This window comes from Salvelinus sp. IW2-2015, linkage group LG8 (assembly GCF_002910315.2).
Source record: "Salvelinus sp. IW2-2015 linkage group LG8, ASM291031v2, whole genome shotgun sequence".
NCBI lineage: Eukaryota > Metazoa > Chordata > Actinopteri > Salmoniformes > Salmonidae > Salvelinus > Salvelinus sp. IW2-2015.
In genome coordinates, this window is record NC_036848.1 from 23679313 (window position 1) to 23697552 (window position 18240).

The 18240-nt window shown below is 42.8% G+C and overlaps 1 protein-coding gene across 3 annotated transcripts in view; it reads left to right on the forward strand.

The window, feature by feature from the left end:
• The window catches only part of LOC111967629 (ETS-related transcription factor Elf-4), an 84329-nt gene extending 69100 nt beyond the window's left edge, over window positions 1–15229 (forward strand). For all 3 annotated transcript variants that reach the window (XM_023992810.2, XM_023992809.2, XM_023992807.2), the window contains 3 exons: window positions 567–759; window positions 2707–3087; window positions 11426–15229. In XM_023992810.2, the coding sequence (XP_023848578.1) occupies window positions 567–759; window positions 2707–3087; window positions 11426–12209 (1358 nt within the window). In that variant the 3' untranslated portion in view covers window positions 12210–15229. The remainder of the gene's footprint in view (window positions 1–566; window positions 760–2706; window positions 3088–11425) is intronic.
• Window positions 15230–18240: the final 3011 nt, after the last annotated feature.

Genomic DNA, 18240 nt, shown 5'->3' on the forward strand with positions numbered 1-18240 from the left:
TGTGTCTCACAGGGAAATAACTGTAATTGCGGCTGTGTGTTCCCCTTGCACAGCACAGAGAGGGGATGGGGAGAGGGGGTTGGTTCAGCTGGACACTTATACAAGTGGCTGCTGGAGGGGTTGCTGTTTCTAAACACTTCTGGTCCTAACCGTTTCACAAACATGAGTAATCTACTGCCAGAGCCCCATCCAATTTCCAACCCTGATAGACACCACACACACAACCACACACACACACACACACACACACACACACACACACACACACACACACACACACACACACACACACACACACACACACACACACACACACACACACACACACACACACACACACCACACACACACACACACAACACACACATGAGAACGGCAAATTCATTAATTTAGGTTATGGGGAGGAGGGCTGTAATTGCGTCTCTGATATTTTTTCATTTGTTAGGTAAAACGTCTGCAATGCTTAAATTAATTATGGACGGGTGTAGTAGAGCTCCAAGCTCACATGTACTATATTAGGCTCACATGTTAAAATGGCAAATTCCTCTTTTCTCCCCCCTACATAGGGAACACCATCTACCTATGGGAGTTCCTCCTGGCCCTGTTGCAGGACAAGAACACCTGTCCCAAGTACATCAAGTGGACGCAGAGGGAGAAGGGCATCTTTAAGCTGGTGGACTCCAAGGCTGTGTCCAAACTGTGGGGCAAGCACAAGAACAAACCCGACATGAACTATGAAACCATGGGCAGGGCACTCAGGTGAGAGGAGTGTTATTACACATAGTGTTCATAGTGTTCGGAAACCAATAACTAGCCTACGGATTTTGCTGCACTCGTTATGTTTAGGGGTCTTAGGCCTAGCTACATGGTCTGCAACCTGATTTGACGTGTTCATAAATGTGAGAAGTAAGCATATGCAACCAGGTATTGAATGCATGTGCCCAGGGAGACAGCCACCTTACCTTAGGTCCAGGGCCAGCACAGTCATGACTCCCCTGATCGTCCACCAGATTAGTATTTGTTTAAAGTGGTGATCCTAAAATAAATATATACAAAAAGAAAACTACAAGGGAAAACCTAGTCAATTGCACAACTGGATGCATTCAAACGAAATGTGTCTTACACAGACTTTCCCACCTTGGGGATTCAAACCAGCGATCTTTCAGTTATTGGCACAACACTCTTAACCACTAGGCTACCTGCCGCTCYTTACAAAGAGTCATTCCTAAACTAAAGAGGCTAACTAACACAAAACCGCATCAAACACTGGTAGGCCAAGTTTTCTGGCCTACAGATTGCCAATCATCCTGACAGCTTCCACCTTTGGACTTAATGGGATACTTTGGGATTTTGGCARTGAGGCCCTTTATCTACTTCCCCGGAGTCAGATGAACTCGTGGATAGCATTTGTATGTCTTTGTGTCCATTATGAAGGAAGTTAGAGGTAGAGGTAGTTGTGCGAGCCRAAGCTCACTAGCGTTAGCACAATGACTGAAAGTCTATGGGTATCTACTAGCATGCTAGCAGATACCCATAAACTTCCAGTCATTGCGCTAACGCTATCTCTAACTTCAGCCCTTGACTCTAGTTCGTGCTGCCATCTGGGGAWGCATTGTGAAAGTGCATGGTAGTGTGTTTGTCTATGTCCTAACACTAAACTTGTAAGCGAGGACTTGGTGGACTGTATATTCTTTAGGTTTAAGTGTTACTTTATGTGTTCGCTCCCGTGTGCTGGTAAGGGCACAGATGACAGACGGGTAGGATTYCAGTTGAGGTGGTTTAATAATGCTGAATATGCACAGGCATGGAACAGCACCGCACACTGTATGTAGTACGGATGGGCTAAGGCAACTAACTTGCTTCAACCAAAGTGTGTGTGTGGTATATCAACAAGGACACACACTGGCCTTGGCTAACACGATGAACGCTAACTGGTGGGAAAACACAAGGATGGCTGGAGCKTTCTCTCACTTGACTTCTCTCGAGCTGATCTTCTCCTCGAAGCTCTGGTATGACGAACTGACATTACTGATATGATTAACTACAAATACTTCACAGCCTTTTGTACAAAACTACCCCTCATATCATAACAATAGAAATACATAATTGGCCTGCACAGTTAAGAAGGGTATGCTAAAATGTCTGTGCACCTGTTGCAGTAAAAAGCACTACAGAAAGTWAAAAAATATAACAAGTGCTTCTAGATCACATAGACGCCAAACCGCACATACAGCATATGGTGTCGCACCGACATAGTGTCGTCCTCAAGTGCAGAAATAAYAAAATCTCAACTCGCCCCCATCCTCATCTCGAAGGCAGTATTATAACATCAATGAAGCATACTGTTTTGATACAGTGAGCAAGGCACTGGGTGTCAGGCAGACAAGTCTGGCTGACATCTACAAATAGAAGAGCCCACACAAAAGGCTATTATGGACCCCAGACATCCTTTGTACCAGGACTTGAAGTCACATATGAGGTCAACATTATCAAGGACCAGGTTATAGAAGAAATAGAGCAAAGCAGTCATCTATTCCCGTGTCACCTTATTCAAGGTATTCAAGGTGGACCTTATTCAAACCTAGCCCATTATTATTCTGTTTGTAATGTTACTTCAWGTTTGCTCAATACCACAAACAAAATGTCCTCCAAAAGGGACAACTAAATCATGATCTTACCTTAACTGTGACTACTCTCCCTCYTAAGGTATTACTACCAGCGCGGTATCCTGGCTAAGGTGGAGGGCCAGCGGCTGGTCTACCAGTTTAAAGAGATGCCTCCTGACCTAGTGGTGATAGATGATGAGGACACATGCCCCGAACTCAGCGCTGGCTACGGGGGTCAGCGCCCCAGCCATCACGGCCGGGGAATGGGTGGCCGTGGAGGCCCCAGAGGCGGTCACGGAAAGAACCATGCTCATGGGCGCCATCCTATATCGGTAAAACAAGTGAAGAGAGAGCCCATTGATATGGATGGAGGGCTGTACCATGAGGTCAACGGGACACATGCAGAACAGATGAACCAGACGGTCCACGTGCTGCAGCCCAACCAGGGGGCGGCTGTGCCGGCCTCCTCACACAACTCGAGGTAACAGATGGATGGACATATGTACACACACACATGCATTCACTCGCACGCATATCCATACACACGCAGATGCACACATGCATACGCACACACACACACACACGTAACATAGTGAACCGTGGCAAKTGGACCTAGGCCTGGGAAAAAAATCTTCCAAAACAGTGTACCAAACTCCCAAATCTCAAAAAACAGAGACAGCACCCGCACTAGCATTACCAGCAACAACAACCTCATTGCTTACTTAACTTATGGTAGCCTAACGCCACCACTATCACACTATCACCAAAACAACAATAGTGACACATCAAAGGATGTGAGCTTGGCAGGCTCGTGATGCTGAAAGGACAGGGGCTGTAATACAGTACCTGCGCACTTTATTTAGGAGAACGCACTTTTTGTAAAACACAGACAGATGGAAAGATAGCATTCACACACACACAGCATCATGTTAATGAAGAAGCAGCCCATTCACTATGACATAATAAGCCAGTAGGTTCAGATCGTAAGAATACAAAAACAGAACCATTATGTTAATCATTTCCAAATCATAATACAACTATTATTTCCCTTTGCAAACATAGTGTCCCAACGCCAGGGTTGTGGGTTCGATTCCCATGAGGGACCAGTATGTAAAATGTATGCACTCACTACTTTAAGTTGCTCTGGATAAGAGCGTCTGCTAAATTATTAAAATGTTAAATGTTCAGCATACAAAGTAACCAGTGATCTAAAGTTTAAATGCAACAATGTTTCTCACCAGGGTTTGGCTCAATTGAGAATTCCTCATAATAAATTCCTTTTAGAATTGAAGTAGTTAACAGGATACAGAATTGCAATTTGAATTCATGTAAATATAATTTAATTCTGTGAAATTCAAATGTCTATTCTACATTAAGTATAGTCTATACAAATATACATATTGTGCATCAAACATGTTGTTATATGCATGCAAATAAAATATTGTTGGGTCATTCCATGTAATTTCAGGAAGCCATGACACCCACCATCTCAGATTGTTCTAAAATCCTTTCTGTAGTCAGAAACAGATAAGAATAGCATTCCTGCAAAATTATTTCTGAGAAATTAAGCAAATTGATTGCACCCAAATTGGCCATTTTAATTTATAGGATTCATAAAATATTTAGTAAATATAGTACCTTACATCCGATTTGGACCAACCTTTTTTCTAACAATGAGTTTGACACGAGTAACCCAAAGAAATAGTAAAAAGCCACCAACGGACCCCCCACACACCACTCTAATCCCAACCAAACAACTAGTATACAGTATCAGTTCCCTTTTGACAAGTAGGATGGAGCTGCGACTCAGAATATTGTTTATTTATCCTATGTAATGCATTCTCAGTGAATTTGGTGTTTTTTTYYCGCTGTTCAGAGAGTTTGTTAGGTTTTTAGGTTTATGTCCCGTCCTACATCCTGATATTACCAGGTCCTGACCACTAGATGAGATCTGGAGATCAAATTATATTTCAACAAAATAATGTTGCAGGAATGGTAATCTTATCTAACAAAACAGAAAGGATTTCAGAACAGTCTGAGATGGATGTCAAATCCTCTTTCTTGTGCTTTTTGAGGTGGAACRACCATGATGAAACAATKGATTTTCAGGACAAAATCTTCAAATGAATGATCAAGGAAAACAAAACCTGTATTCAAATATTCAGAGTTATTATATTTCATGAATCACTTAGTTAAAAACGAGGAAAATGCTACATTTCCCAGAATGCATTAATTTAACCCTCAAGTTGACCCCAAGGCCTTAAAAAAGAGGCCAAACAAATGAAATGATTGCTGGAAATATAATTGGCTATTCTAAGCACTAAGGTTAAAATAGTATATGAACATTGTTTCCAGAAAAATTAGATATATTCTTTGCTATCTTTTAGTTTTAAATKTTATTTTTTTACCTTTATTTAACTAGGCACGTCAGTTAAGAACAAATTCTTATTTACAATGATGGCCTACCAAAAGGCAAAAGGCTTCCTAAATATAGGACAAAACACACATCACGACAAGAGAGACAACACAACACTACATAAAGAGACCTAAGACAACAACATAGCAAGGCAGCAACATATGACAACACAGCATGGTAGCAACACAACATGACAACAACATTGTAGCAACACAACATGGTAGCAGCACAAAACATGGTACAAACATTATTGGGCACAGACAACAGCACAAAGGGCAAGAAAGTAGAGACAACAATACATTACGCAAAGCAGCCACAACTGTCAGTAAGAGTGTCCATGATTGAATGATTGAGTCATTGAAAGAAGAGATGAAACTATCCAGTGTGAGTGTTGGCTGCAGCTCGTTCCAGTCGCTAGCTGCAGAGAACTGAAAAGAGGAGYGACCCAGGGATGTGTGTGCTTTGGAGGACCTTTAACAGAATGTGACTGGCATAACGGGTGTTGTATGTAGAGGACGAGGGCTGCAGTAGATATCTCAGWTAGGGGGGAGTGAGGCCTAAGGGGGTTTTATAAATACGCATCAACCAGTGGGTCTTGCGACGGGAATACAGAGATGACCAGTTTACAGAGGAGTATAGAGTGCAGTGACGTGTCCTATGAGGTGCATTGGTGGAACATCTTATGGCCGAATGGTAAAGGACATCTAGCCGCTCGAGAGCACCCTTACCTGCCGATCTATAAATGATGTCTCCGTAATCTAGCATGGTTAGGATGGTCATCTGAATCAGGGTTAGTTTGGCAGCTGGGGTGAAAGAGGAGCAATTACGATAGAGGAAACCAAGTCTAGATTTAACTTTAGCCTGCAGCTTTGATATGTGCTGAGCGAAGGACAGTGTACCGTCTAGCCATACTCCCAAGTACTTGTATGAGGTGACTACCTCAAGCTCCAAACCCTCAGAGGTAGTAATCACACCTGTGGGGAGAGAGGCATTCTTCTTACCAAACCACATGACCTTTGTTTTGGAGGTGTTCAGAACAAGGTTAAGGGCAGAGAAAGCTTGATAGACGCTAAGAAAGCTTTGTTATAGAGCATTTAACACAAAATCYGAGGAGGGGCCAGCTGAGTATAAGACTGTATCATCTGCATATAAATGGATGAGAGATCTTCCTATTGCCTGAGCTATGTTGTTGATGTAAATTGAGAAGAGCATGGGGCCTAGGATTGAGCCTTGGGGTACTCCCTTGGTGACAGGCAGTGGATGAGACAGYAGATTTTCTGACTTTATACACTGCACTCTTTGAGAGAGGTAGTTAGCAAACCAGGCCAAAGACCCCTCAGAGACACCAATACTCCTTAGCCGGCCCACAAGAATAGAATGGTCTACCGTATCAAAATCTTTGGCTAAGTCAATAAAAATAGCAGCACAACATTGCTTAGAAKTAAGGGCAATGGTGACATCATTGAGGACCGTTGCAGTGACACATCCATAACCTGAGCAGAAACCAGATTGCATACCAGAGAGAGAATACTWTAGACATCAGGAAAACCAGTCAGTTGATTATTAACACGTTTTTCCAACACTTTTGATAAACAGGGCAAAATAGAAATTGGCCTATAACAGATAGGATATGTTTGATCTCCCCCTTTAAATAAAGGATGAACCGTGGCTGCCTTCCAAGCAATGGGAACCTCCCCAGAAAGGAGAGACAGGCTTGGCGATGATAGGGGAAGAAACCTTAAAGAAGAAAGGGTCTAAACCATCTGACCCAGATGTTTTTTGGGGGTTAAGTTTCAGGAGGCCCTTTAGCACCTTGGACCCAGTGACTGCCTGCAGGGAGAAACTTTGTAGCGGGGCAGGGGAAAAAGGGTGAGGAGCATCGGGGATAGTCATATTAGAAGGAGTGGAAGATGAGGAAATGTTGGACGGGCAAGGAGGCATGGCTGAGTCTAATAGGAATCCTGACTTAATGAAGTGGTGATTAAAGAGCTCAGCCATGTGCTTCTTGTCAGTAACAACCACATCATCAACATTAAGGGATATGAGCAGCTGTGAGGAGGAGGGTTTATTCTCCAGGTMTTTAACYGTTTTCCAGAACCTCTTGGGGTTAGACCCACAGAGAGAGAACTGCTCCTTAAAGTAACTAACTTGGCCTTCCGGATAGCCTGAGTGCACTTATTTCTAATTTGCCTGAACGAGAGCCAGTCAGCCTGAGTATGCATGTGCCGAGCCTTTCACCAAATGCAATTCTTGAGGTGGAGTAACCACTGCAAGATCACGATCAAACCAGGGGCTGAACCTGTTTTTAATTCTCAATTTCTTAATGGGGGCGTGTTTGTTAACAATACCACTGAAAATATCAAAAAAGAAGGTCCAAGCTTCTTCGACAGAGGGGATCAAGCTGATTCTATACCATTGTACAGAGGCCAGTTCATGAAGGAAATTGTTTTTTGGCAAGCATCTTTAACAAATCAGGACCGGTCGTTTCACTGAGCAGCCATTACGAACACAGGCTGTAAAACAGTGATCACTAAGGTCATTACAGCAAACATCAGACTGATACCTATCAGGATTATTTGTGAGGATATCATCAAGGAGAGTAGCCTTTTCTGGGTGTCTGGAGTCATACATTGTGGGATTGGTAATAGTCWGAGAAAGATTTAGGGAGTCTCATTGCTTTAAGACTTGTGGTCAGGTGGTCAGGTGGTTTAAGCATGTCCCAGTTTAGGTCACCTAGCATGACAAATTCAGACTTAGTGTAAGGGACCAGCAGAGAGCTTAAGGCAGTTAGGGTACAGGCCGGTGCTGATGGAGGACGATAGCACCCAGCAACAGTCAACAAAGAGCTATTTAAAAGTTTAATGCTTAAAACCAGCACATCAAATTGTTTGGGGACAACTTGGTGGAGACCACCGAGCACTGAAGGTGATCCTCGGTTAAGATTGCCACTCCCCAACCTTTGGAAGATCTGTCTTGCCGAAAAAGGTTATAACCAGAAAGGTTAACATCAGTATTCAAAACATTCTTCCTTAACCATGTCTCAGTAATGACCAACACATCTGGATTGGAGCTGTGAATCCACACTTTCAATTGGTCCATTTGAGGTAATAAGCTTCTCGTGCTAACGTGCAGAAAATCCGGGCTTTTACGAGAGCAGAAGTCAGTGAAGCAGATATCAGAGCACAAGTCAGAATTGGGGCTAGCAACAGTAGATGGGCCAGGGTGTACATGCACATTTCCAGATATCATCAACAGTAATACAATCAAGGCATGGCATAGGACAGTGAGAGCTCTGCAGTGCGGATTTATAACATCTGAATGTGCAGCAGATGGCAACAAGATCATATTGTACAGCAATTTCATAAGGTAACATGAGTACAAAGCTGGCGAGAGGTGGTTAGAATAGGATGGGAGGCCAAAAGTCTGTGTTACCAATAGAGAGTCAGAGTCCCGAGTGTGGGAACAAACATAGTCTGTCCCACGGTTGGGTAAAGAAAGTTCGTAGTCAACAAAGCATGAAGGGGTCATGAGGCAAATAGCAAAATATTAAAAACTTGGGGCTAGCCAATGTAAGTTCAGAGTCACTTGCCCCAGGTCACACTGGAAGTATGACTGAGTGAAATTGCACTGAATTMAATTCTACTTCCTGTTACTCTATTAAAATTCTACATCCTGTGTGGGGTGTGGCCATTTCAATTCTAATTTCAACTCATGAGTTTAATGACAGTCAATTCTGAATTGAGCCCAACCCTGTTTCACATGTATAACACATTATTTTCAACTGCAAGCGAACTGCAATAAAAAAAACAACAGTTCCACTCACTAGATGATAATGATTTGAAAGTTTACTTCTTGTTGAAAGTTAATCTTGAAAAGGGCGAAGCTAACATATTAGCATCAACATCCTCTTCGATAACACCTGTTACTGCAGCTGCCGCCGCACACAAGCCTACAACAAAAACTAGCTAGATTAGACCATGGGAAAACTGCTGCTCGCTATAGCGCAGTTGACTTGTCTGCCTTTGAGAGGGCGGAAGTTTCCATACATTTTAATGAAAATGGTCCCACCCATTACAAGTCAAAATGTGATTGGTTGATTCCACTGTCACTCCAAAAATCTGGCATTCTAAGATCGGTTGAAATGGCATATGCCTTCTATCGAACTTCTGAGAGCTAGTCAATCTTTAAGCTACAGTTGAAGTTGGAAGTTTACATTGAAGTACACTTATGTTGGAGTCATTAAACTCGTTTTTCAACCACTCCACAAATTTCTTGTTAACAAACTATAGTTTTGGCAAGTCGGTTAGAACATTTACTTTGTGCATGACACAAGTAATTTTTCCAACTATTGTTAACAGACAGATTTTTCACTTATAATCCACTGTATCACAATTCCAGTGTGTCAGAAGTTTACATACACTAAGTTGACTGTGCCTTTAAACAGCTTGGAAAATTCCAGAAAATTATGTCATGGCTTTAGAAGCATCTGATAGGCTAATTGACATAATTTGAGGTCAATTGGAGGTGTACCTGTGGATGTATTTCAAGGCCTACCTTCAAACTCAGTACCTCTTTGCTTGAACATCATGGGAAAATCAAAAGAAATCAAGCCAAGGACTTTCAGAAAAAAATTGTAGACCTCCACAAGTCTGGTCCAGTTCCGTTGGAGCAATTTCCAAACACCTGAAGGTACCACGGTTCGATGCTGTAAAACAATAGTATGGCAAGTATAAACACCATGGGACCACGCAGCCATCATGCCAATCAGAACGGTTCTGTCTCTTAGAGATGAACGTACTTTGGTGCGAAAAGTGCAAATCAATCCCAGAACAACAGCAAAAGGACCTTGTGAAATGCTGAGGAAACAGGTACAAAAGTATCTGTATCAAGAGTAAAATGAGTCCTATATCGACATAACCTGAAGGCCCTCGCCAGCAAGGAAGAAGCCACTGCTCCAAACTGCCAGAAAAAAGACAGACTTCGATTTGCAACTGACATTTGGACAAAGATCATACTTTTTGGAGACAATGTCCTCTGGTCTGATGAAACAAAAATAGAACTGTTTGGCCATAATGACCATGTTATGTTTGGAGGAAAAGGGGAAGGCTTTGAAAGCTGAAGAACACCATCCAACCCGTGAAGCAACGGGGGTGGCAGCATCATGTTGTGTGGGTGCTTTGCTGCAGAAGGGGACTGGTGCACTTCACAAAATAGATGGCTTCATGAGAAAGGAAAATTATGTGGATATATTGAAGCAACATCTCCAGACATCAGTCAGGAAGTTAAAGCTTGGTCGCAAAATGGGTCTTCCAAATGGACAATGACCCAAGCATACTTCCCAAAGTTGTGCAAAATGGCTTAAGGAAACAAAGTCAAGGTATTGGAGTGGCCTTCACAAAGCCCTGACCTCAAATCCTTTGGAAAATTTGTGGGCAGAACTGAAAAAGCGCGTGTGCGAGCAAGGAGGCCTACAATCCTGTCTCAGTTACACCAGCTCTGTTAGGAGGAATTGGACAAATCACCCAACTTATTGTGGAAGCTTGTGGAAGGCTACCCAAAATGTTTGACCCATTTTAAACAATTTAAGGCAATGCTACCAAATACTAATTGAGTGTATGTAAACTTCTGACCCACTGGGAATGTGATGAAGAGAAATAAAAGCTAATCACATTCTTAAAATAAGTGGGTGATCTTAACTGACCTAAGACAGGGACTTTTTACTCTGATTAAATGTCAGGAATTGTGAAAAACTGAGTTTAAATGTATTTGGCCAAGGTGTTGTGAAACTTCCGACTTCAACTGTATCTAGCTAGATTTATCTCCCCTCCGGTGACCACCAAAGAAAATTCCTGTTTGCATCTTTATTTCCTCAGTTTTAACCCTTTCCTTTCCTTTCCTACACAAACTGAAGAGATTAAATCAGAATGTCATTGAAAAGAAGAATAATCATAATATCAGTGAAATATGATTAAAACAATGAAATAGAAATGAAAACAACATTTTTGGGCCTTACATACATTTTTGGGCCTTCTCTTTGTCCTTGAGAGTCCATTCAACATAAATGTATTGTGTGMTATTTGTTCTTGATGAACTGAAGGCTGTATAACATAATGAATAGGGATTTGCTGCGTATTCTGTTATACCTTTCACAACTTAGGTGTGGTCTGTTGCAATCAGATTTTGAAAGCTCATATAGAATGACAGTATGTAACATGCTGGAAGCTACTTGTGTGCCTAAAGATATGTTCTATACTATAGTAGATTATACTAGAATAGTGTTCTATTTAATTCTGTGTGTCAAATGGAGTCTGAACCTGACTGTTAAGCTCTTTGTGTCAACTGCTGATTCAAAAAGGGTTTTATAGTATACATTTGATTGACCTGATCTCCTCTTTCTCCTCAGGAACATCAACATGGCTACCTCCGTTCCCATGGTCCTGACATCGTCCGGACAGTTGCAGCCCCTCCTGTCCAATGGTGACTCCTCCAGCCACTCTTCCCCGCCCAGGATTATCCTCCACACTGTCCCCTCCACCACCGCGGGGGGAAAAGATGTCCTCACCATCCAGACGGCCTCCTTGGCCACCGGGGCAGGCAGCCTCCAGGACCACCACCATCAACACCAGCAGCCCCAGTTTCTGGTCACCAGTCTGGGCTCCACCACGGGGGTCATCAACTCCACCACGGCTTCCCTCAATGGTCTCCCCCGCCTAGTTACCCTCAACGCGGCCACTGGTCAGCCCATGGTGGCCCAGCAACCAGGAACAGTCATCGCCACCGTGCTCAAGTCCTCGAGTGGTGACGAGCTCCTCCATGGCCTGCACGGCATCAAGGAGGAGATGCTGGACCCTTACTACCTGCAGTCGTGGGTTAATGGAGACCCGTCCTTTGGGATGGAGGCAGGGGAAGCAGAGCTCACCTACAGGACTGTGATCATTGGGACGAATCAAAGTCTTGGGCAGAGCCAGGGAGAGACTGGCAGCGAGTCTCCAGTGAACGGACACCTTGCCCAGGGAAGCAGCCCCAGCGAGGGCCTTACCCCTGTGGAGGAGCTGGAGGTGCGTGGGGAGATGGCTCTGCAGCCAGAGCACATGCTGGGGGTCAAGGGGCTCCAGGAGCTGCCGGAGATCACCCTCCACCTCCCGTCCTCCTTCATCCAGATCAAGACAGAGCCCACGGAGGCCTAGTAGGCCTGGACTCTCCCACCAAAGCTGGACTATTGGAATCAACATAAAAAAAGACTTCTTAACTAAGTTTCCTTTTCCTTATCCGAATGATAATCTGATTTTGAAAAGCGATGGATTTTTGAAATATAGAGCGACAAACAGGCCAAATGTTGGCCCCTGCAGGATATTTTTATTTACTCACAGCTGTTCTGGTCACGAGCCTACATTTGACCTTCAAGGGATTGTTTTGTGATGTGTTGGTGAAGGCTCCATCGATCCAATAGAGCTCCACAGTGGAGGTGTTATAATACCCAYAAAACCTAGCTGTCAAACAGGGAAATGGTTTGAACCGTTTTTCCACCATCCATTTTTAGAAACACTTARAATGAGGGTGGTTTCGTGTAGGYGTACTGTGGCGTTACATTTGATAACCATGTAAATCTCTCTTGGACAAGGTGACTTTTATCAATATATTCGGTTCTATTTACTMTCAGACTTGAAAATGCTAATTAGCATCAAAGTAGACATCATGCAAGACTACAAATCCCTGCAAGCTCCTACACGTCATCTCTAACTGACACTTTGCTAACAGGTATTGTGTCAATTTAAAACTTGCACAAGACAGTTCACAGAATTATCAATTTAGATACATTTTGCCAATTTATTCATTACTAAATTTAGCTAACGTTAGATACTTAATCCAGAGATTGTTACCTTTGCCTCGATTCGGCAGTCTCGTCCAGATCATCATGRAATTTGTAGTTCTTTATGATAGCCACATTAGAAGCTAATTAGCATGACATTTTTAGGGGGCAAATGCAGGCAAACATATTGATAAAAGTCACCTTGTCATAGAGAGATTTACACAGTTATCAAAACGTCACGCCAGGGTAAGCCTACACAAAACACAGCMCTTATTTTAAGTATCTAAAATTCCCTATGGGACAAATGTATGGTGGAAAAACGATTGGAACCATTTCCTTGTTTTTCCGCTAGCTTTTATGGGTATTATGACTCATACTGTGGTACTCTATTGAGGTMCTATCGAACTATCTACCTACCTTGCTACTGTCAGTAGTCCCGCCCCCTTCCTAAACCCCGCCCCACCAGGAGAATAGCCATTGGATAACCAGGAATCTCCCCTACCACACGTGCCAGTTAGACTACTCCATTCTCTACCTACCAGTACATCTCATCAGACTTGTGTCAATTCTAACAGAGMCAAAAACAGGAAACTAAAAACAGGAGATGGGAACTCATGTGGGAGAATGCAATGAAATCAGACTTGTTGAGTAGAAAATGTGTAATTTTCTGCACGCCGTCTCCACTTYCTTTTTCTAAGGACGATCAATGGAAATCTTTTCTGAAGAGTGCCTTATACGGAAAGGTACACCGGTTCAAACTCTTGATTGGTAAAGTCTGTGAGGAGAATAAATGACAGTTCAGATTGTTTTGACTTTTCTGGAATTTCTTCCAGATTCCATCCTTATTATCACATTGTTGATTAGGTGTGYATTCCCCTTCATTACACATGGCCTTACAGCAATGTGTTACTATGGAAATGTGCATTTTCCTGTCCCCTTGGACAATMCAATCACAAACCTGTTTGTATATAACTGCAGAATTGATGCAGGGAGAGAGAAAGAGATGCGGAGGAAAAATAAAACATGTTTTACTAGCCTCCTATCTCCCCATTAAGGCGTTTAATCTTGTTTATATATATAGTATATACTGAACAAAAATATGCAACAATTTCATTGATTTTACTCAGTTACAGTTCATATTAAATAAATAAATTAGGCACTAATCTATGGATTTCACATGACTGGGAATACAGATATGCATCTGTTGGTCAAAGATACCTTWAAAAAAATGGGCCTCACAATGGGCCTCAGGATCTTGTCACAGTATTTTTGTGCATTCAAATTGCTATCGATAAAATGCAATCGTGTTCTGTGGTATTTTAGAGTGACCTTTTATTGTCCCCAGCACAAGGTGCACCTGTGTAATGATCATGCTGTTTAATCTGCTTCTTGATATGCCACACCTGTTAAGTGGATGGATTATCTTGACAAAGGAGAAATGCTCACTAACAGGGATGTAAGCAAAATTGTGCACCGAATTTGAGAGGAATAAGCTTTTTGTGCCAATGAAACATTTCTGGGATCTTTTATTTCAGCTCATGAAAAATGGGACCAACATGTTTTGAATCTCAATTATATATATATATATATATATATATATATATATATATATATATTTATTTTGTGAATGTCTAAATTCTTCATTATTTACATATGCAAAACCCGAGGGAAAATATACAAAGTATATGAAATGAAATAACAGGATGTCATTTTTTTCTTCCAAAAAGCTGATATWAWWWTTTTTAAGCATTCCATATAATCAGCGCAGTGTTGATGATGACATTTTTTCTCTTTTGTACTCAAAGTGATTTGCTCTGAAGCAAATGATCTTCTCTGTAGATATCACCTGGCCTGTGTCATTTTTAAACATTGTATTTTATGTGCTTTGGTTCTTCATCCCCTTTAACAGTGGACATACCTCTAGCTGAAGTGAACAGCAGACCATCTGACGCACTCTAGCTCAGGACCTGAAGACAAACTTTACAGAGCATCAGTCTTATGTCAATCAGAGTTCTCTGTGTCTGCATTGACAATCTGAATGTTGTACAGTACAAATGCGATGCCAAGTTATGACAATCAATGCTCTCTAGGGTTACAAAGAGGACCAAAATTGTCTTTAGGGTTGATAATTGACTGCATTGACATCTGTGGGTGGGGTTGATTGGATTTTCTTGCTTACAGACGCTTAYGTTGTATATACAACGCAAGTATGTGCTGGCCAACATTTTCTTTGTAAGCACTGTTGTATGTGAGATGTTGGGGGTATGTCCACTCTGTCTGTCCGATCATTGTGCTTGATTGTTTTCCTTTGTCTTGGGTTTTCCATGGCTTCCTCCTATGCTGAAACTAGATTTTTTTAAGAAAGAAAATATAATAATAAAACAAATTTTGCTTCAATTTCGCTTCAGTGTTTATTCAATATAATACACTGGAATCCAAACTGATCTCTACTTTCAACATCAGCCCGAGACTCAGTCTTTTTAAAGCAGGCTATCAATATGATATCCTGGCATCCAAACTGGTTTAAAGCATATCTTCCTTCACTGTCCCTGTACCCGGCTCAAACGAGTGATCCTTTGCTCACAAACACACGTGCCCATTCTCCTTGACAACGTTCCAACCGTTTGAGCTATACAGAAGGTACCAATTGGATAGCTCCATCGGCTACATTTCAAGGTTGCTGTGGAATGAGCTTACRGCACATGCTTAACACAAACACAAACACTCCCAGTTTTTGCCCATCAAYATCTTGCTTAAAGGGAGCTYTGATGAGGGACAAKGTGTGTCTAGCCATATGTCTATCGCTCTTCCACGTCTGTTGCTGTAACAACAATAGAAAAACGTGGGTCTGCTAGTGCTACTGCAGCAAATTTCCACACGACATGTAGAAACGATATGTCTACATGAAACAAACCGGCAACAATTGATTAATGAACAACAATAAGCTGTTCTTTGGTGCAACTAATGGCTATGAATCGTGCTTGGAACCAATTGGTACCTTCTGAAAGTAAGACGGTGCCGACAGAGAGAGTCGCCTCGGTTCTAGTCCTTAGGAAACTATGCAGTATTTCATTTTTTWATGTATTATTTCTTAYATTGTTAGCCTAGAAAATCTTAAGTGTTATTTCATACAGCCGGGAAGAACTGTTGGGTATCAGAGCGAYGTCAACTTACTAGCACTACRACCAGGAATACGACTTTCCCGAAGCGGATCCTTTGTTTGAACCACCCAARGCATTCAAACTGATTCCAGAGGCTGACCCAAAACAACGTCGCCACAGAAGAGGTAGACGGAGTGGCCTTCTGGTCAGACTTCGGAGGCGGGCACACCACCCACCGCTTCAGAGTATATTACTCTCTAAGGTCCAGTCTCTAGATAACAAGGTAGATGAAATTAGGGCAAAGGTTGCTTTCCAGAGAGACATCAGGGATTGCAACATACTCTGTTTCACAGAAACATGGCTCTCTGGGGAAATGCTGTTGGTCCAGCGCCGTCAGGAATAAACATTTCCCCCGGGAAGAAGAAGGGTGGGGGTGTATGTTTCATGATTAACGACTCATGGTGTAATTGTAACAAAATACAGGAACTCAAGTCCTTCTGTTCAACTGATCTAGAATTCCTCACAATCAAATGCCGACCGTATTATCTCCCAAGAGAATTCTCGTTGGTTATTGTCACAGCCGTGTATATCCCCCCTCAAGCTRATACCACGACGGCCCTCAATGAACTTCATTGGACTCTATGCAAACTGGAAACCATATATCCTGAGGCTGCATTTATTGTAGCGGAATCCACGCTTCAAGATTGTTTTGATGTTCCGGGTAGCCTCAGAGAATAATATAGATTTATACTCTGATTCGGTGAGCGAGTTTATAAGGAAGTGCATAGGAGATGTTGTACTCACTGTGAATATGAAAACCTACCCTAACCAGAAACCATGGATAGATGGCGGCATCAGCGCAAAACTGAAAGCCCGAACCAAGGCAATCAAACAAGCGAAATGTCAGTATAGGTSTCACGATCGTCGTAACGTGGAAGAGAGGAGGACCAAGGCGCAGCGTGAAGTGAATGCATTCTTCTCTATTTATTATAACGAAAACGAAGAACACTTTACAAACTATACAAAACAATAAACGACGAACGTGAAGCTATAAATGACAAGTGCAGACACAGGCAACTTACATATAGACATAGACAATAACCCACAACCCACAATACAAAACAGGCTACCTAAATATGGTTCCCAATCAGAGACAACGCAAAACACCTGCCTCTGATTGAGAACCATATCAGGCCAAACACAGAAATAGACAAACCAGACATACAACATAGAATGCCCACACAGATCACACCCTGACCAACCAAAACGTAAAACATACAAAGCAAACTATGGTCAGGGTGTGACAATAGGGACTAAGTGAAGTCGCAATTCAACGGCTCAGTCTTGAGACGTATGTGGCAGGGTCTACAGACAATCACAGACTACAAGAAGAAAATCAGCCACGTCACGGACACTGACGTCTTGCTTCCAGACAAACTAAACATCTTTGCCTGCTTTGAGGATAATACAGTGCCACCGACGCGGCCCGCTACCAAGGACTGTGGGCTATCCTTCTTCATGGCCGACGTGAGTAAGACATTTAAACGTGTTAACCCTTGCAAGGTTGCCGGCCCAGATGCATCCCTAACCGCGTCCTCAGAGCATGCGCAGACCAGCTGGCTGGTGTGTTTACGGACATATTCAATCTCTCCCTATCCCAGTCTGCTGTCCCCACATGCTTCAAGATGGCCACCATTGTTGCTRTACCCAAGAAGGCAAAGGTAACTGAACTGAATGACTATCACCCCGTAGCACTCACTTCTGTCATTATGAARTGATTTGAGAGACTAGTCAAGGATCATATCACCTCCACCTTACCTGTCACCCTAAACTCACTGCAATTTGCATACCATCACAATAGGTCCACAGACGAATCAATCTCCATCACACTGCATACTGCCCTATCCCATCTCGACAAGAGGAATACCTATGTAAGAATGCTGTTCATTGACTACAGCTCAGCATTCAACAAAATAGTTCCCTCCAAGCCCATCATTAAGCTTGAGGCCCTGGTTCTGAACCCCGTCCTGTGCGATTGGGTCCTGGACTTCCTGACGGGCTGCCCCCAGGTGGTGAAGGTAGGAAACAACATCTCCACTTCGCTGATCCTCAACACAGGGGCCCCCACAAGGGTGCGGGCTCAGCCCCCTCCTGTACTCCCTGTTCACCCATGACTCCGTGGCCATGCACGCCTCCAGCTCGATCATCAAGTTTGCAGACGACACAACAGTAGTAGGCTTGATCACCAACAACAACGAGACAGCCTACAGGGAGGAGGTGAGGGCACTCAGAGTGGGGTGTCAGGAA